The sequence below is a fragment of the Phaenicophaeus curvirostris genome, chromosome 1 (genome assembly GCF_032191515.1).
Source record: "Phaenicophaeus curvirostris isolate KB17595 chromosome 1, BPBGC_Pcur_1.0, whole genome shotgun sequence".
Classification (NCBI taxonomy): Eukaryota; Metazoa; Chordata; class Aves; order Cuculiformes; family Cuculidae; genus Phaenicophaeus; species Phaenicophaeus curvirostris.
This window is the reverse complement of record NC_091392.1, coordinates 80,713,927-80,734,399: the sequence shown is the minus strand read 5'-3', so window position 1 is coordinate 80,734,399 and position 20,473 is coordinate 80,713,927. Positions and strand designations below refer to the sequence as shown.

At 48.0% G+C, this 20,473-nt stretch overlaps 2 protein-coding genes across 2 annotated transcripts in view; both read right to left on the bottom strand.

Annotated features, from left to right (window-relative positions):
- Positions 1 to 7,541, bottom strand: part of LOC138724927 (protein mono-ADP-ribosyltransferase PARP12-like) — a 33,262-nt gene extending 25,721 nt beyond the window's left edge. The window contains exon 1 of the mRNA XM_069865329.1: positions 7,251 to 7,541. Coding sequence (XP_069721430.1) covers positions 7,251 to 7,534 — 284 coding nt within the window. The 5' untranslated portion in view covers positions 7,535 to 7,541. The remainder of the gene's footprint in view (positions 1 to 7,250) is intronic.
- The window catches only part of LRP6 (LDL receptor related protein 6), a 704,489-nt gene that overhangs the window by 304,478 nt on the left and 379,538 nt on the right, over positions 1 to 20,473 (bottom strand). The window lies entirely within an intron of this gene.

Below are 20,473 nucleotides of genomic sequence, written 5' to 3'. Positions count from 1 at the left end.
TGTTTACTTCTTCAGTCAAGTTGATTTTAAAAAGAACCTCAGATAACGTTGAGCTTGGGAAACGTCATGAAGAAAGGCAGTTTGGCAAAAGTTTCTGTGGAGATTTAGATCATCTCTGTATTCAGCTACAAAATAGACCAAACAGCATAAAAACTCTGAGAAATACAGTAGCATTATTATCTCCATTTTAAACATTCATGAGGCCAGACCACTTTTAGGAAAGCTTCGAAACAGACTTGACGGCAAATATGTCTAACCCACACTTTCTTCCACTCCAGCAAGAGGGAAGTCATGCCACACAATCTGAACAGCTGGAGGAAAAGCTAATTTTAGAGGAATATGTCAACAATGATGGATGTTGCAACACCCTTGATTTTGTGAATGTAAAAGGTTGTCATCCCAGGGATGTAATGTAAAGAAACATGCAGAAGTCTAAGTGCAATAGAAAGAAATAATGAAGCTGAAACCAACACTATTTGTTATATCTGATAGCTGGAAAGTAAAAAAAAATCCTAGAAAGCTCATTAACTTCCGAGATAAAGAAGCAATTAAGGGACAATAACAAAGATACTGGTGCCACTTACTAACCCAAGAGAATCACAGAATCACAGAATACCCAGGTTGGAAGAGACCCACCGGATCATCGAGTCCAACCATTCCTATCAAACACTAAACCATGCCCCTTAGCACCTCGTCTACCCGTGCCTTAAACACCTCCAGGGAAGGTGACCCAACCACCTCCCTGGGCAGCCTGTTCCAGTGCCCAATGACCCTTTCTGTAAAGAATTTTTTCCTAATGTCCAGCCTAAACCTACCCTGGCGGAGCTTGAGGCCATTCCCTCTTGTCCTGTCCCCTGGCACTTGGGAGAAGAGGCCAGCACCCTCCTCTCTACAACCTCCTTTCAGGTAGTTCTAGAGAGCAATGAGGTCTCCCCTCAGCCTCCTCTTCTCCAGGCTAAACAACCCCAGCTCTCTCAGCTGCTCCTCGTAAGACCTGCTCTCCAGCCCCTTCACCAGCTTTGTTGCTCTTCTCTGGACTTGCTCCAGAGCCTCAACATCCTTCTTGTGGTGAGGGGCCCAGAACTGAACACAGTATTCGAGGAGCGGTCTCACCAGTGCCGAGTACAGAGGGAGAATAACCTCCCTGGACCTGCTGGTCACGCCATTTCTGATACAAGCCAAGATGCCATTGGCCTTCTCGGCCACCTGGGCACACTGCTGGCTCATGTTCAGTCAGCTGTCAACCAACACCCCCAGGTCCCTCTCCTCCAGGCAGCTTTCCAGCCAGATTTCTCCTAGTCTGTAGCACTGCATAGGGTTGTTGTGCCCCAAGTGCAGGACCCGGCATTTGGCCTTGTTAAACCTCATGCCATTGGTCTCAGCCCAGTGGTCCAGCCTGTTCAGATCCCTTTGGAAAGTGAAGGGATTTGCTGCCATCTAGGTTTTTACTCTGCACTGGTGCAGCCCCACCATGAGTACTGTGTGCAGTTTTGGGTGCTACACTATAAAAAGGATATCAAGCCACTGGAGAGTGTCTAGAGGAGGCCACAAAGTCAGTGAAGGGTCATGAGGGGAAGTTCAAGAGGAGTGGCTGAAGTGACTTCAGAAGGATGTTGAGGCTCTGGAGCGAGTCCAGAGAAGAGCAATGAAGCTGGTGAAGGGGCTGGAGAACAAGTTTTATGAGGGGAGGCTGAGGGGAGACCTCATTGTTCTCTACAACTACCTGAAAGGAGGTTGTGGAGAGGAGGGAGCTGGCCTCTTCTCCCAAGTGACAGGGGACAGGACAAGAGGGAATGGCCTCAAGCTCCGCCAGGGGAGGTTTAGGCTGGACATTAGGAAAAAAATTTTCACTGGTCATTGGGCACTGGAACAGGCTGCCCAGGGAGGTGGTTTAGTCACCTTCCCTGGAGGTGTTTAAGGCATGGGTGGATGAGATGCTGAGGGGCATGGTTTAGTGTTTGATAGAAATGGTTGGACTCTGTGATCCGGTGGGTCTTTTCCAACCTGGCGATTCTATGACTTGGTCTGTGCAGCCTGGAGGAGGCTGAGGGGGGCCCTCACTGCAGTCCACAGCTTCCTCTCGAGGGGAGGAGGAGCAGGCGCTGATCTCTTCTGTCCCGAGGGAATGGCAGGACGACGACCCGGGGAGGTTTAGGTTGAATATTGGCAAAGTTTCTTTTCCCAGAGGGTGGTGGAGCCCTGGAACAGCCTCCCGGGGCAGCAGAGGCGGCACCAAGCCCGACGATACCCAATAACGACTTGGACCACGTGCGGAGGCGCGGGGCGTGGGTAGCTGGGCCCGGTAGTCTGGGTAGACTTCTCGTAGTCTGTAGCACGCATAGGGTTGTTGTGCCCCAAGTGCAGGACCTGGCATTTGGCCTTGTTAAACCTCATGCCACTGGACTCTGCCCAGCGGTCCAGCCTGTCCAGATCCCTTTGCAGAGCCTCCCTACCCTCCAGCAGATCCACACTTCCACCCAGCTTAGTGTCGTCCACAAACTTGCTAAGGGTGCACTCGATGCCTTCATCCAGGTCATTGATGAAGACATTGAACAGGGCTGGACCCAGCACTGAGCCCTGGGGAACCCCGCTTGTCACTGGCCTCCAGCTGGATTTCGCACCATTTACCACCACTCTCTGGGCCTGGCCATCCAACCAGTTTTCCACCCAGGAGAGCGTGCGCCTGTCCAGTCCAGAGGCTGACAGTTTCTCAAGCAGAATGCTGTGAGAAACTGTGTCAAAGGCTTTACTGAAGTCCAGGAAGACCACATCCACAGCCTTTCCCTCATCCAGCAGCCGAGTCACTTGGTCATAGAAGGCGATCAGGTTAGTCTGGCAAGACCTGCCTTTTGTGAACCCATGTTGACTGGGCCTGATCACCTGGTTCTCTTGCATGTGCTTCATGATAGCACTCAAGATCACCTGTTCCATGACTTTCCCTGGCACTGAGGTCAGACTGACAGGCCTGTAGTTTCCTGGATCCTCCCTGCGACCCTTCTTGTAGATGGGCACAACATCAGCCAGCCTCCAGTCCAGTGGGATTTCCCCACTCTTCCAGGACTGTTGGAAGATGATGGAAAGGGGTATGGCCAGCACATCCGCCAGACTGAGTATGAACTACAGACAAAGAAAGATTGCCCTTTTTGACATCTGTTTGAAAAGATACTGCAAATCAATAAGAGAAACATAGTCAACCTGTGCATTAATTCAGTGTCGTAAAGTACAGCTTCCTTATACAGCCTTGCTCTTCAAAAGCATGACTTGATACAGCCTTTAGATTACACTTACTCAACCAATAAAAGCACCTATTAATCTATCAGACTCAAGCCTTTATTCCCTTCATCCTTTTAGTCTCTAGTCAGCTCTTGAAACTCTACTGATGAATGGGTTTTTTTACCTCATACTGTGTCTGACCTAACCCTTCTGTGCACACCCTTGTGTAGACATTTCACCCCTCACCCCTACTCACACATTGCTTTGTAAGCAAATAAACAAGAACGCAAAGTTTGAAGGGCAGGAATGTGCCATCTTCGGTCCTAACAAGTGACCTTCTAAGGACACTAGATTCTGCAGACACCCAGTTAACAGCTATAAAGTTAGAAGAGCTACCGACCATTAGAAGTGGAAGCCATCAACAGTGTTCCTCCATGACTAAATTCAGATTCCGCTGACTGTCACATGGTGATCTACATCACTGGATTACATATTTGCAAGTCAAAAGTTGAAACAATCCACAAAAACAATGATAACTGATCAGTTGAGCTTAGTAACGCATACAGAAAAAAAATGCAGTGAAAAGTTACTTGCCAGACACAAGTTAAAAATGGGTTTAACTGGACTGAAATCTTGATTGCACTAACTAGGAAGGCTTCAGTGACTTGCAGATTTTTTTCTTTCTAGAGATTCTAAAACAAAAAGGATGCAAGATCCCAAAGAAAGGCTAGATTTTACCTTATCAGTTAAAAAAAATTCTCTGCCTTGATCCATGTGATCCACCTAGCAATATTTCTGCCCCTTCATTTTAATCAACCTCCCTCTCACAAAAGGGGCACTCTTAATTTTATTAATTATTGTCATGGTTTAGTCCTATCTGGCAACTAATTTCTATGCGGCTGCTTGCTCACTCACTCTTTACCCCTCCGTTGAGATGAGGAGGAGAATTGGAAAGAAAAATGGAAAACTCGTGATGGGATAAAAGACAGTTTAACAGAATAGGAAAATAACAGAAAAATAATAACAAAAGACTATCTGCTAGTAACGCAGAGTGCAATTGCCACCACCCAGAAACCAATGCCCAAGCAGCAGTCCTGCAGCCAACTCCCCCATTTATGTACTTAGCATGATGTCATACGGCATTGAATACAATCTTGGTCATTTGGGGTCAGCTGTCCTGGCTGTGTCCCCTCCCACCTTCCCATGCCCTGCCCTCTTGTTGGCAGGCCAGTATGAGAAGCTGAAGAAAATTAACTGTACTCCAGCTGAATGCAGGACAATTATTAACACATCCAAAGGTGACTTAAAATAATCAGCGTTACTGAGAGGACAGAATGGTTTACCATTACAAAGGGAATTACCTCATTGCACATTTTAGTTCACACTGAATCATCCACCAAGAGTGCTTATATGCACTTGAAGGCATTTCTAATAGTGAATCACGTGGAAGATTGCTGTACTGTTAGTATAGTATACAGGATACAGCCCAGGATACAGTTGGCCTTCTGGGCTGCGAGTCCATATTGCCAGCTTCTCATTAACCAGCACCCCCAAGTCGTTCTCTGCAGGGCTGCTCTCAATCACATCATTTCCCATCCTGTACTGAAACCTCGGATTGCCCTGACCCAGGTGTAGGACCTTGCGCTTGGCTCTGTTGAACCTCGTGAGGTTCGCACAGGTTCACTTCTCCAGCTTGTACAAGTCCCTCTGGATGACATGCCGTTCTTCTAGTGTGACAACTGCACCATTCAGCTTGGTGTCATCTGCAAACTTGCTGAGGGTGCGCTTGATTTTGATGTCTATATCATATTAAACAGCACTGGTGCCAGTACAGACCCCTGAGGGACACGACTTGTCACAGATCTCCATCTGGACATCGAGCCGCTGACCACTACTCTATGAATGTGACCATTCAACCAATTCCTTTTCCACTGAACAGTCCACCCATCAAATCCACATTCTCCAATTTAGAGAAAAGGATGTTGTGGGGGACTGTGTCAAAGGCTTTTTGTCCCACCACGCTCTTTAGGTCCAAGCACACGGTCAGCTATTTTGCTGGGGCAGTAGAGGAAGAATCTGGTGCAGCATCAGCACATTACTAACACTGTAATGACACAAGGGATGAGGTTTGGGGGGTTTAAACTGCAAATTCTCCCATTAGAGCTCACTGCTGCCCTTGATGGCACTGGAAAGCCTCTGGGTTTTACTTCTGCATTTGGATTCGGTTTCCTTTATGGTTTTATTTTTAAACTAGGTTCCATGTTTGGCCTGCCTGTGCCTAAAGGAGCTCTGCTGGACCTACCCTACCCTTCCCGCGAGTCCTCCGTACTTCCAGAAAACGGGACAGGCACACGTGGGAAATCGAACACTTGCCTCTCAAAGAAAGTGACTTACAGCAAAATTAAGAATTCATAACTTTCTAGATCAGAACCAGATAGCACATTAGAAGACAGAACTTCCCTTTTTCTTCCTAGATAAATGTAAACTATTTAATCCAATTGAATAAACCATCAAGAAGAGCAAGAGGCTCCTTCATGAGCAATGAGCACCCAGTACAAGGATGCACCCGAGGTGGGGTAGGATTTGGCATCTCCTTTTGCAGCCCCAGTGGAGACGAGGGGCTGGAGGGGCTGCTGGCTGCCACAGTGGCCACAGGTTCCGTGAAAGAGCCTGGGGGAGCGAGCTGCGACGGGGGGAGTACAAGGTGATGGAGGATAGAGGTGATGGGGGGAGTCAGATGTGAGAGGTGTCAGAGGTGATGGGGCAGTTGGAGGCGATGTGGGGAGTCGGGGGCAGGGTTAGATGTGATGGGGGAGTCAGAGGTGATGGGGGGAGCTGGGGGCAGGGTTGGATGCGATGGGGTGTCAGAGGTGATGAGGGGAGTCGTGGGGGCAGGGCTGGAGGTGATGTGGGGAGTTGGAGCTAGAAGGGAGCTTCATATGATGAGGGGAGCTGAATGTGATGGGGGACAGAAGTGACAGGAGAGTAGGAGGTGACGGGGAGGGGAGGTGTTGGATGTGATGGGGGAAGAGTCGGGTGTGATGGGGAAGTAGGAGATAGGGGTGACTCAGAGGCAAGGGGGGAGTCAGATGTGATGGGGGTGTCGGAGGTGAAGGGGAGTAGGTGGTGATGGGGGGAGTCTGGTGGGGAGGAGGCGAGGTGTGATGGGGGAGTCGGAGATGGAGGGAAGTCAGATGAGATGGGGAAGTTGGAGGTGGAGGGAGACGGGTGTGATAGGGGAAGTCAGATATGTTGGGGGGTTGGAGATGATGGGGGACAGAGGTGATGATGGAAGTTGGAGGTGATGGGGGAGTCGGGTGGGAGGGTCGGAGGTGATGGGTGAGTCAGAAGAGGAGGGAGAGTCGGGTGTGAAGGGGGGAATTGGATGTGATGGGGAACAGAAGTGATGGAGAAGTAGCAGATAACAGAGTGAGTCCGGGGAGGGGGGCAGGGGGGTGGAGGGGAAGGTGTGATGGGGGAGTTGGAGCAGAGGGATCGGAGGTAATGAGGGTATTGGAGGTGGAGGGACAGTCAGGTGTGATGGGGGACAGAAGTGATGGGGGAGTAGGAGGTGACAGGGGGAGTCCGGGGAGGGGAGGTGTGATGGGGGTCGGAGGCGATGGGGGAGTAGAAAGAGATGGGGGAAGTCGAAGGGGGGTTGGATGAGATGTGGGAAGTCAGAGGTGATGGAGGAGTCGGAGGTGATGGGGAAAGTCGGAGGTGATGGGGAAAGTCGGAGGAGGGGGGTCGGAGGTGATGGGGGGATAGAGGTGAATGGGGGAGGTCGGAGGTGATGGGGGAAGTAAGAGGAGGGGGGCCCGGAGGTGATGGGGATCGGACATGATGGGGTAGTAGGAGGAGATGGGGCAAGTCGGGGCCGAGGGGCGGGTGAGAAGGAGTAAGTCGGAGGTGGAGGGAGCCGGAGGCGATGGGGGAGCAGGAGGTTGGGGGAACTCGGAGGGGAGGGGGTTTCGGGTGGGACGGGGGGGACGGCGGGGGCGGCTCGAGGGGGGCAGGAGGCGGAGGCGCCCGCTCACCTGGCGCCCAGGTGGCACCTGCCCATGAGATGGAGCTTGCAGAGGTGCAGCCGCTCGCAGCCGCCGCAGTCCTTGCGGGCGCAGACTCGCAGGGGCGCCAGGGCCAGCACCCCCGCGTCGCCGTCGAGCGGCAGCAGGAACCGCTCGGTGCCCGCCGCCGCCAGCGTGTCCCGCAGCTGCGGCGCCGAGAGGCGGATGATCCGCTGCAGCTCCGGCAGCGTCAGCCGCCCGCCCTGCGCGCACAGCGCCTTGGTGAGGAACCCGCTCACCGCAGGGTCGCTCATGGCCGCCGCTCCGCCGCCTGCGGGGAAGCGAAACCGAGAGCGCGGGAAACCGAAAGCGCGGGGCGGGCGGAGCTACCGGGCCCGGCTACCCACGCCCCGCGCCTCCGCACGTGGTCCAAGTCGTTATTGGGTATCGTCGGGCTTGGCGCCGCCTCTGCTGCCCCGGGAGGCTGTTCCAGGGCTCCACCACCCTCTGGGAAAAGAAACTTTGCCAATATTCAACCTAAACCTCCCCGGGTCGTCGTCCTGCCATTCCCTCGGGACAGAAGAGATCAGCGCCTGCTCCTCCTCCCCTCGAGAGGAAGCTGTGGGCTGCAGTGAGGGCCCCCCTCAGCCTCCTCCAGGCTGCACAGACCAAGTCATAGAATCGCCAGGTTGGAAAAGACCCACCGGATCACAGAGTCCAACCATTTCTATCAAACACTAAACCATGCCCCTCAGCACCTCATCCACCCATGCCTTAAACACCTCCAGGAATGGTGACTCAACCACCTCCCTGGGCAGCCTGTTCCAGTGCCCAATGACCAGTGAAAATTTTTTTCCTAATGTCCAGCCTAAACCTCCCCTGGCGGAGCTTGAGGCCATTCCCTCTTGTCCTGTCCCCTGTCACTTGGGAGAAGAGGCCAGCTCCCTCCTCTCCACAACCTCCTTTCAGGTAGTTGTAGAGAACAATGAGGTCTCCCCTCAGCCTCCCCTCATAAAACTTGTTCTCCAGCCCCTTCACCAGCTTCATTGCTCTTCTCTGGACTCGCTCCAGAGCCTCAACATCCTTCTGAAGTCACTTCAGCCACTCCTCTTGAACTTCCCCTCATGACCCTTCACTGACTTTGTGGCCTCCTCTGGACACTCTCCAGTGGCTTGATATCCTTTTTATAGTGTAGCACCCAAAACTGCACACAGTACTCATGGTGGGGCTGCACCAGTGCAGAGTAAAAACCTAGATGGCAGCAAATCCCTTCACTTTCCAAAGGGATCTGAACAGGCTGGACCACTGGGCTGAGACCAATGGCATGAGGTTTAACAAGGCCAAATGCCGGGTCCTGCACTTGGGGCACAACAACCCTATGCAGTGCTACAGACTAGGAGAAGTCTGGCTGGAAAGCTGCCTGGAGGAGAGGGACCTGGGGGTTTTGGTTGACAGCCGACTGAACATGAGCCAGCAGTGTGCCCAGGTGGCCGAGAAGGCCAGTGGCATCTTGGCTTGTATCAGAAATGGCGTGACCAGCAGGTCCAGGGAGGTTATTCTCCCTCTGTACTTGGCACTGGTGAGACCGCTCCTCGAATACTGTGTTCAGTTCTGGGCCCCTCACCACAAGAAGGATGTTGAGGCTCTGGAGCGAGTCCAGAGAAGAGCAACAAAGCTGGTGAAGGGGCTGGAGAGCAGGTCTTACGAGGAGCGGCTGAGAGAGCTGGGGTTGTTCAGCCTGGAGAAGAGGAGGCTGAGGGGAGACCTCATTGCTCTCTACAACTACCTGAAAGGAAGTTGTGGAGAATCTCTTAGTGATTCTGTGACTGTTTGATTCTCTGAAATCTAAACATCTCAAACCAGACACATGCTGCCAGAAATAATAGGAAGGGATATGGGGGTATCCTCTTTTTTATATATTTTTTTTTAATGCCAGGCTTTTTGCTGTTGGTGATGTTTGGATTTGGTGATGATGAAATTCCATATGTAGTATTGTCATCAGTCCCTATGTATCAAGTGTGGATCCCAGCTAGTCTGCAACTCAGTCCTGAAAGGAGGTTGTAGCCAGGTGGCTGTTGGTCTCTTGCCCCAAGTTACAGGTGATAGGATGAGAGGAAAAGGCCTCAAGTTGCACCAGCGGAGGCTTAGACTGGCTATTAGGAAAAATTTCTTCACCGAAAGTGTTTTCAGGCACTGGCAGAGGCTGCCCAGGGAGGTGGTTGAGTCCCCATCCCTGGAGGCATTTAAAAGACATGTAAACAAAGTGCTCAGGGATGTGGTTTATGAGTGGACAGGTACGGTTGGACTCTATAACCTCAAAGGTCTTTTCTAACCAAACGATTCTGTGATTCTATGATTCTAGTCCCTTCCATAGCATGTATATAGAGCAGAGCATAGCACCAGTATCCACTGAAGGTGGTCTTCACCACTTTACTAACTTATGTTCTCTCTACCTATGTGTAACGCTAACACAAATGTAGTATTAAGCATTAAGCCTGTAATGTAGGAGAAAAACTTAACATACCCAAATAATTCCAGTTTTTATGTAGCAATGCCATTACATTTCTTTCTTCCAGATAAGCAGTAATCTGCTGATCAACCCTGGTAGCATAGGGATGTCTTGGCAGGGACTGTGAAGCCAGAAGTGACCAGTTCTTGTTAATACTGAAATAGGGCTTTGGAGGATCTGTGGCATTCAGGAGGAGCACGGCAGTTACTGAATTGGAAAGACTGGGAGAGGGCTGAGTACTAAATCCATTGGAAATGAGCTGTCAAACTCTTCAGCAATGCAAGCTTAAGAAACAGTAAGTATCAACCACGCCCTCTGGATCAGGAAGTTAGCCTCAAAAATAAAGTGAATGGCAGACTGTGTTGCCTAGCGCTAATGCCTGACTTGAAAGGCATGTGAAACTACATAGTCACGGTAACAGTCACTGTTCAGGTCATAGAAAGAGAACCACCTCAAAGAATGGGACCAAGGTGGCATGGTCTGTCGTTTTACTCTTTCTTTGTTGAAGTTTTTTTGTTGAGTGTATTTCCCCATATTTGCCCTCTTGCTGTGGTGCTTGAACAAATGAAGTAATTGTTAAAAAAGCAGTAGAAAAAGAGTGATAGAAGGAGGAGTTTGCTTTATCAGTTGTAGCTTTAGAATAGTAAAGTGATAATTCTGGGCTGGTTTATGTTCTAGGCATGTGTGTGTACGTGCATTCTCAGGTTGTCAACAGGTTGTTGAGGGTGATAAACTCAGATCCATACTTTATGTAGTTTCAAGACTGACTGATAAGGTAGAAAATTATTTGAACAGTATATTGCCAACTGCAAACATAGACAGTAACCATGCATTAGGCAAACCTTTTAGGCATTTGCTTTTATTTATTGGTCTTCTGGTTTTACCTAGTTCCAATGAAAATATACATTTGTGCATTAACTCGCTTAGAAATCTGAACTATGTGGGCACAGGAGCTTTACTAGATACTTTTTTTGTATTAGTACTAACACAGTATGAAGCAGGAAAGTAAAGTGAAGCACTGCAAGCAGGAAGAAGCTGTAAATACAGTCTTGGCAAGCAAGTTCTATTCCACACTTAAATACACCAGAGAAGGGGTTTGGATCAGTCCTGAGTGAAAGCAAAGAAATGTTACTGGATTTATTCCATTTGTTTATATAACAGTTTGCAAATACAAATGCCCCCAATACTTGATGCCCTTATTGTTTATGTGAAACAAGACAGCTGAGCGAGGCAGAAGGCATCATTGTATTGAGGAGTCCCAAATCGGTATTATTTATATAGGGCAGTGAGTAAATCCAGCCTTAAATATCAGGGCATTTACTTCAAGTCAGAAACCACTGAAAAAATGGCTAGCTTGATGTAACCTCTTGCTGCTGCTAGAAACGTAATCCCTGTACACCTTTTTCTCTGGTATCCTCTAGTTCCATCTCTAAGGTTTTTGTGTTTGCCCCAGCTCTGGTATTCACTTGATTCCATAATAAGCTGAATTAGCTTTCAGAGAATTGACGCTGAAATATTGATTGGTATGCGCGAAGTATAAATGGAATGTGTGTGTGTAAGCAAAACAACAGAACAAAGGTTAAAAGAATGACCTGTGTTGATAACCAATGACACAGTTTAAAGCTGTAAAATTGTTGTTTCTTTCAAACCAGGAAGGCCCACACTCTCGCACAGACAGCTGTTTTTTTTTTTTCCGTCCAACTGGAAGCAAGCCATAGCCTCAGAAACTCAAAATAAAGAAACACAGAAAATGAGCGAATTGCCTGAAATGTGTGGAGCCAAACTGTGAAGCACAAGCATGCCACCATAGTAACTGCTGGCTCCCAGTAGCTTTCTTCCACGCTATTGGGCACCTTCTAGAAGGCCCCTCTAAGTCAGTTTGCCGCGGTCACTGAAGAATGACGTGAGAGATGCCATAACGGTATGATAATTGGTGCCCATTTTCTTTTGCACTGCACAACAGCATGGATCCTGGCCAGACCTGTTGGGCACACACACCTCGGTACTTGTGAATGTGGGACTTGACAGTGTGAATGAAGTTGAATAAATTGAAAGAATGTGAACAAAAGTGGAGGAACTGAGTGAAATGAGTGCATACCTAATAACAACTTCTGTGGCGTAACTGGATGCGGCTGGATTTTGACAAAAAAAAAAGCCTCACCTGATGTATCTACAGTTTGAATGCACAGTATGTTGTTATGCTCAGTCCCGTGGAAGCACTCTGCTGTGTGTGGAGAGAAGGGTATTCCTACTCTAAATAGCCTGTGCCACTCAGCTTGCTTGGTAGCTCTGACCACATGAGCAGTTCTCTCCCTCTGGGTATGGCTAAAGGATGTCAAAACAGCCTGGGAAGGACACTGATAAAATTACTCCCCTCTTTTCTGGCATGTTGCGAGTTCACTTTCTGTCATCGTCTGCCCCATTCTACTTCTTGAAACCCTTCTTTCATGTCTTAGCTTTGGCATGCCTTGTAGTTATTCTCTCTCACTCAAACATTATTCTTGTTCTGGTTTCTCTAGGCGGTTTCAAAGTTTCAGTGGAGTTGGCCAAGGGCGATGTGCCCATGAACCTCAGAGAGTAAGACAGGATGTGATTGACCATGGCTGCTTCAAAAAGCTGACTTTGTTTCAGCACAAAGGGGACCAGAGGGTGTTTTTTGTTTTACATAACCGACTATGTCAGTTGAATGGATCATCTGGTGAATGTTTCTTTCTGGGTTCGTTAAAAGAGTGCAAGTTGTCTCCCTGAGTTAGCCACATCAGCATAAGGGGAGTGAATATGGGCCTTGACTCAACACACAGTAGAAAACCTAAACAACTAACAAAAGAATTTCAAAGAGAGCAATGGGTTTGAACTGGCTTCAACCCGCATATTCTTCCTGGGGATCAGAGATACACAGCATCATGACGATGATCATATTATAGAGACCGGTAACGGGAATCACATTGTCATTATAATAAACTGTGAATTGCAATTCCTGTAATTTGCTAATTATTGTGATTTCAGTATATTTTGTATGTCCTTGCTAAATCAGAAATCCTGTACAGCATCAACTATCTTCAAATAAGTAAATCTGATATTAAATATTATACTCTCCACCCATGGAATATCTAAAAGAACCTGATCAGACTCCGACAGGGATCAGTACTGGGATCATATATTTAAGCTCTTTGTTAAAAATCTTGATGATAGTACAGAGTGCTCCCTCAGCAAGACTGCAGGTGGCACCAGATTGGAAGTAGAAGTCAACACACTGAAGGGCATGACTGTTATTCAGAGGGGCCTAGACAAGCTGGAGAAGTGGGCTGACAGGAACCTACTGGAGTTCAATAAAGAAAAATCCTTCACTGGGACTGCAATAACTCCATACAACAATACAGGCTGCGGCAGACTCCCTAGGAGTCTCTGCAGAAAAAGACCTGGGTTTCCTAGTGGACAAGCAGTTGAACATGAGTTAAAAATATACTCTTCTGACAAAGAAGCCCATCAGTATCCTGGCATGACAGTAACCACCAAACTGGCTGAGGCCCTGCCATATGATACACGAGGAAAGGCCAAGGGAGATGGGTCTGTCCAGCCTGGAGAAGAGAAGGCAAAGAGGAGATCTTTGTGTTCTTTGCAACTACCTGATTGCAGGTTGCAGACAATGCAGAGCCAGACTTTTCTTCAAGGTGCACAGGGAAAGCACGAGAAGCAAAAGGCACCCCTTAGAATAAGAGGATTTTCCTCTTCCAGTTAGTTTGTTGGACATCTTAAATATCTATTCTCTTGTTTGTCTTTGGGAGGATCTGCTTTTGTCCACAGCCTGTCATACATGTATCTTGTTCTCTTCTTTACTCCCCTCAGCAGACAGCAGGTTCTGAACTAAGAGTCCGTATGTTTAACTAAAATTTCAGTGCTGAATGTTTTGGTGAAAGTTTAGTAGTCTCAGCACAATGAAAAGTGAGATGTGGTGGTTGGGGGATGTGGTGGCAGGAGCATGCCTGGGACAAAGCAATCATGAGATGATAGGGTTTTCAGTTCTTGGTGAGGTGAAGAGGGTGGTTTGCAGGACAGTCACATTAAACTTCCAGAGAGCAGACTTCGGACTGTTCAGAAGGCTGGTTGGCAGAGTCCCATGGGAGACAGTCCTTAAGGGCAAGGGAGCCCATGAGGGCTGGGAGCTCTTCAAAAAGGAAATCCTAGCAGCTCAGGAGAAAGCCATCCCCATGTTCCGGAAAAGGAGCTCGCGGGGGAAAAAATCAGCTTGGTTGAGGAGGGAGATGATGGGTGATATCAAAAAGAAAAGAAATGTCTATGAGCTTTGGAAGAAGGGACAGATGTCTTGGGTGGACTACAGGAGGGAAGAGAGATCGTGCAGAGAAAAAATCAGAAGGGCTAAGGCTGAACTAGAAATCAGATTGGCCAAGTCTGTGAAAGGTAACAAAAAGTCTTTCTATAAATATATTAACAATAAAAGGAGGACTAGGGAGACCTTACAGTCCCTATTGGACGCAGAAGGAACAACAGTGACAGGGGATGAGGAAAAGGCTGAGGTACTTAATGCCTTCTTTGCCTCAGTCTTTAATTGTAAGGAAAGTTGTTCCCTCTGTGTACAAACCCAGGAGTTAGAGGAGCAGAATGAGCCTCCCATGATCCAAGAGGAGGCGGTTAGAGACTTGCTTGCCCAGCTAGACAGCCACAAGTCTATGGGGCCAGATGGGATCCACCCAAGGGTATTAAAGGAGCTGGCGGATGTGCTTGCCAAACCCCTTTCTATCATTTTCCAACAGTCCTGGAAGACTGGGGAAGTCCCACTGGACTGGAGGCTGGCTGATGTGCCCATCTACAAGAAGGGTCGCAAGGAGGACCCAGGGAACTACAGGCCTGTCAGTCTGACCTCAGTGCCAGGGAAAGTCATGGAGCAGGTGATCTTGAGTGCTATCATGAAGCACATGCAAGAGAACCAGGTGATCAGGCCCAGTTAACATGGGTTCACTCCTTCTATGACAAAGTGACTCAACTACTGGATGAGGGAAAGGCTGTGGATGTGGTCTTCCTGGACTTCACAAAAGCCTTTGACACAGTTTCTCATAGCATTCTGCTTCAGAAACTGTCAGCCTCTGGACTGGACAGGCACACGCTCTCCTGCGTGGAAGACTGGTTGGATGGGCGGGCCCAGAGAGTGGTGGTAAATGGCATTAAGTCCAGCTGGAGGTCAGTTACGAGTGGTGTTGCCCAGGGCTCAGTGCTGGGTCCAGCCCTGTTCAATGTCTTTATCAATGACCTGGATGAAGGCATCTAGTGCACCCTTAGCAAGTTTGTGGACGACACTAAGCTGGGTGGAAGTGTGGATCTGCTGGAGGGTAGGGAGGCTCTGCAAAGGGATCTGAACAGGCTGGGCCACTGGTATGACGTTTAACAAGGCCAAATGCCGGGTCCTGCACTTGGGGCACAACAACCCTGTGCGGTGCTACAGACTAGGAGAAGTCTGTCTAGAAAGCTGCCTGGAGGAGAGGGACCTGGGGGTGTTGGTTGACAGCCAACTGAACATGAGCCAGCAGTGTGCCCAGGTGGCCAAGAAGGCCAATGGCATCTTGGCTTGTATCAGAAACGGTGTGGCCAACAGGTCCAGGGAGGTTATTCTCCCTTTGTACTCAGCACTGGTGAGACCGCTCCTCGAATCCTGTGTTCAGTTCTGGGCCCCTCACCACAAGAAGGATGTTGAGGCTCTGGAGTGAGTCCAGAGAAGAGCAACAAAGCTGGTGAGGGGGCTGGAGAACAGGCCTTATGAGGAGCGGCTGAGAGAGCTGGGGTTGTTTAGCCTTGAGAAGAGAAGGCTGAGGGGAGACCTCATTGCTCTCTACAAGTACCTGAAAGGAGGTTGTGGAGAGGAGGGTGCTGGCCTCTTCTCCCAAGTGCCAGGGGACAGAACAAGAGGGAATGGCTAAAGCTCCACCAGGGGAGATTTAGGCTGGACATTAGGAAAAAATTTTTCACAGAAAGGGTCATTGGGCACTGGAACAGGCTGCCCAGGGAGGTGGTTGAGTCACCATTCCTGGAGGTGTTTAAGGGACGGGTGGACGAGGCGCTGAGGGGCATGGTTTAGTGTTTGATAGGAATGGTTGGACTCAATGATCCTGTAGGTCTTTTCCAACCTGGTGATTCTATGATTCTATGATTCTATGACTTGTAGACTGCAAGATAAAGGTGAAGAGAGGCTAGTTAGTTGTTTGGTTTAGTAACTAATATCCACATGCACAATATTAATTCTTATAAGGACCATTGCATTTATACTTGCAGAATAACACAGGACATCAGCTTAACACAGTTTATAATCATCATGAAAGCTTTATTGAAAAAACAAACCTTTGGAAGATCTTCTAACCACTCTGTCAGACTTGGTCAACGTAATTGACAGGAAGTATGCTGGAGCTCTCTCCTATGGAAAGGAGATTCTCCCCTTAAGCGTGTTTTATGTATGTGCATATATAAACCAAATACAGCAGCTAGTTCCTTCACAGTAGACTTGTAAATCTTTTTCTGTGGCAATACAGTAACATCGGAGTGTCAAAGACCAAACCTTTAGATATCTTGGGAAATGCACACTATTGTGCTATTGCCTTTTAAAAGCACTTGATGTTAAAACACCCCCAGAACCCGTGGTACAGACTGTACATGGTTAACCTGCTCTTATTGATCCATTAATAGGGACTATATAACTGTTCTTAACTGAAACTATTATATGCTTATTTTGCTGTCAGTTCAGCACCCAACTGTACAACTCAGCAACAGTAACTTCTTGACTGTTGACCTCTGCAGATCCTTCAACTCAGCCTCTCTCAAACAAAGCCGGGTGCTGTTTGTGTAGCCACTAGTAAGTGGTATAAGTAAGAGTATCTTAATGCATTCCCTAGACTAGGTGACCTAAGCATGCCCTCCCCTTACGCAGTACTGTTCCTGCAGCCGCAACTGCAGGGTTAAAAGCAAACATAAGGTCTCTGGTGGTGTTCACCCTCCTACTCCAGAGGACCAACACTGATAAGCAGATGCCTGGCCTTGAACAGAGCTCTCAGAGACAAAGCTGGCAGGTGTTTCCATGGGAGTTGCCCCTACTTCTCCTGGGAAATGTGTTTAAGACGAGAGTTTTGTCTTTCACTGCAACTTGTGCTGCGCTGCAGCTGCATTGCAGCCATGTCTGTGCCTGGCCATTAGCAAGTGATGTGCAGCGATCACTACTTATAGGATCATAGAGTCATTTGGTTGGAAAAGACCTTTAAGATAATCGAGTCCAACTGTACCTGTCCACAGCTAAACCACATCCCTGAGCACCTTGTCTACTCATCTTTTAAATACCTCCAGGGCTGGTGACTCAACCATCTCCCTGGGCAGCCTGTGCCAGTGGCTGAGAACCCTTGTGGTGAAGAATTTTTTCATGATATCTAATCTGAAGCTCCCCTGGTGCAGCTTGAAGCCATCCCCTCTCGTCTTATCACTTGTTACTTGGGATGAGAGACCAACCTCACTACAACCTCCTTTCAGGTATTTGTAGACAATGATAAGGTCTCCCTTCAGACTCCTTTTCTCCACGCTGAACAACCCAGGTTCCCTCAGCCTTCTCTTATAAGGCTTGTCCTCCAACCCTTTCATTGCCCTTCTCTGGACACACTCCAGCACCTCGATGTTCTTGTAGTGAGGGGCCCAAAACTGAACACAGTATTCAAGGAGCGGCCTTACCAATGCTGAGTACAGAGGCAGAATCACTTCCCTGGTCCTGCTGGCCGCACTATTTCTGATACAAGCCAAGATGCCATTGGCCTTCTTGGCCGCCTGGGCACACTGCTGGCTCATATTCAGCCAGCTGTCAACCAACACCCCCAGCACCTTCTCTGCCAGGCAGCTTTCCAGCCACTCTTCCCCAAGCCTGTATTGTTGCACCCAAGCCTTTACTTGTGTGGCTTTGACTTCTCTCGCTCTCCAGCTGCTGTGGTGCATTGGGAAGCCATGGGAAGGGGAGCCAGCAGTGCAGTGTGGCAGTGAGGTAAGCCAGCTGACAGGGAGTCCCAATGCAGAGTGGCAAGTTCAGGTTGGAATCAGGGGTGGAGATAGCAATCAAGGTCAGACACAGCTCAGGGCAAGTGATGGAGAAGGTCCAAGGTCAAGTCAGGAAGCAGAGCTGCTGGGTCCAGGTCAGGGCCAGACTGGCGAAGGTCTGAGACCGACCATGGATGTAGCTGCTACCCAGCTGCGATGTAACGCAGGCAGGGGACAGCAGTTAAGCCTCAGGCTTTTAAGCTTAAAATCAAGGGAAAGAAGAGACAAGCCCACACTTCCAGTTTTCTTCACAACAGCTCTGGTCGGCGAAGAAGCTGGCCTTGGACTCGGCCAACTAAACTCTTCCCCACGACCAACTATATTTCTAGAAAGGAGATGACATCAGGATACTGTGGCTAGTAACGTTGTCCAGACCAGTTCTGTGCCAGGAGTCTCTGTCATTATCACATGGGGTTTGTTTGTGTTCTGCCTTACTTGGAAGAGAAGAAAAATGAACGAGGCAAAGCAACGGTGCCCCCTTATTCAGATGTATTTGTATAGTGTGGCCTCACATTAGCCTATGATATGAAAATCTCTCTTGCTGCCACTTGTTTATTCCTCCACAGCTACTTTCACTTCTTTGGCACTGCTCATGGCTTACATTTGCCTGGAGCTCTTGCTTAACATTGTTTGATTTTCTTGAATAGCTTTCCAGAATGCTCAGATCCATCTTCTTTCTGTAGTCAGTGATAAGACCAAGCTTTATGCCTGAAGCAACGCAGCTGCCACCTTTCTTGCATGTGTTGTTGTTTGGTGGTTTTGGGGAGTGAGAATAGGACACGTTTGGCTAATGCCAATGCCTCAGAATGATACAGCAGTGTGGTATTCTTAGTCACTACAGCTTTTATGGGTTAGTCCCAACAGTCAGCAATGAAAATAAACCACAGTGTTAGGACAGGTGAATCACCACTGAGCCATTCAGGGAGATCCACATGCCTCCAAAGTACCAGGTTGACAAGATGCTGTGGCAGTCATAGCTGTTTTTTTATTTTCAGTATTTTTTTTAATAGAAGAGAGTACTTATTTTCAGCCATCCCAACTCACCACAATGTTAAGCATACTGTCACACAAAGTATACACTTTTTGCAAAGGCCAGTGGAGTCAGCAACAATCAAACCCAATTTTGACATAGTTTTCAGCCATCCCCCTGGTCGTACTAGCAGGAAGTCCCAGATTAGAAGCTTCTTTTGGAGACCAGCCAAGTCTGGCACTAAATAACTCCAGCTCTTCCCTAATGGGTGGGGGATTACCCTTGGCCAGGGTTAGTTATAAAATGCCATCCCTTTGCCACGGTGACCAGTCCTACAACCTCTGAAGAATCTATAGTCACTGTAGTTAAAACTATGCTTTGTCAGCAAGGACTGTGCAAATTTAAGCCTACAATTCATAGGGAAGTCTGTTCAGAAGTGTCTAGCTTGCTTTTGAACTACTTCCAGTCGCTGTTTTTGTTGGCTTCGTGATGGAAGAGAATTTTAATAGCTGTCTTTAGCGACCTTTATTTTGTACATTGCTTATCAATTGGTCTTTCCATTCATCTATTCAGTTCTCTACAAGTTTTTCTAGTTCAGAAAGTTATTTTTTTCTGTTTGTTGTCATTTATAAAGTCTGAATTCCTTTGCAATCAGTAATGATGAAAACTTCTTTTTTCTCTCTTGCTGCCCACTATGGGGAGTACTTGCAGCTTTTCTGGAGGAACTTACATTGTCCAGGGGATGAACCAATTATGCAGGCAACAGACTTTCTACAGCTTCAACTGATGTTCTGCCCAGAGGTTTGACAGGGGATAACAGACAATGCCACAGCTTATAAACAGAGGTTCTTCTCACTGTGTGCTGTTTGAATCTTTGTTACAGGTAAGCTGGTTATAGGCACAACTGTCAACCATCAATAGACCAAACAAGCAGACATTTAAAGAGATATTCACACCATCTAAGGTGAAGCATGTTTCTTAGTGTTTCAGCTGGACACTCGGAAGACTGCACAAGAAGGCTGGGAGGGCTGCCTGAAGCACCCTGTTCTGTGTAATTAGACAGGTAAAGAGTTTAATTAGCATTCCCATGAAATGAGCTGTTGGATGAGGTTTCCTCCTCATCGCTGCCATCACTATTTCACTGTATTTGGATTCTACTGTTATTATTTTGGGGTTTAACTTCCTTTTTTCAGCCAAAGACAGAGTGCCAAAGGTCTAGCGGCAATCTACATTGGTGCATTTGCTGACTGCATACTAACATTCATGGTCTGACTGCTGCTTGGGTTGCCTTCTGTCACAGAAGGGAGAGATAGCTGTTAGAAGGTTGATGCGACTAGGCTGATCGCTGCTGTGAAGGTTGTCTCAGGGAAGAAGTGCTCATTTCAAATAATTTAAATAAAAATCAACGTCAAAGTGGTTTACAATTGAATGAGGCACATATTTAACTGGTTGTTACAGGTGAGCATACGTGTTACAGGTCATTGTTCTATATGTTCAAGATCAATACTTGTGATGCAACAGATAACCTGCAATACAAAATCTTAGTAACTACCTACACATTTCTAAAGATCCTTTTATTTCTAATCCCACACAGAGAGCATTACACAGGTATATGAACAAACTTCTGTTCTCATAGGACAAGCAATTTGCCCCCTCCCCCCACAAGTCCTTCTGGAAAGGAAATAAGGGTTCCCCTACTTG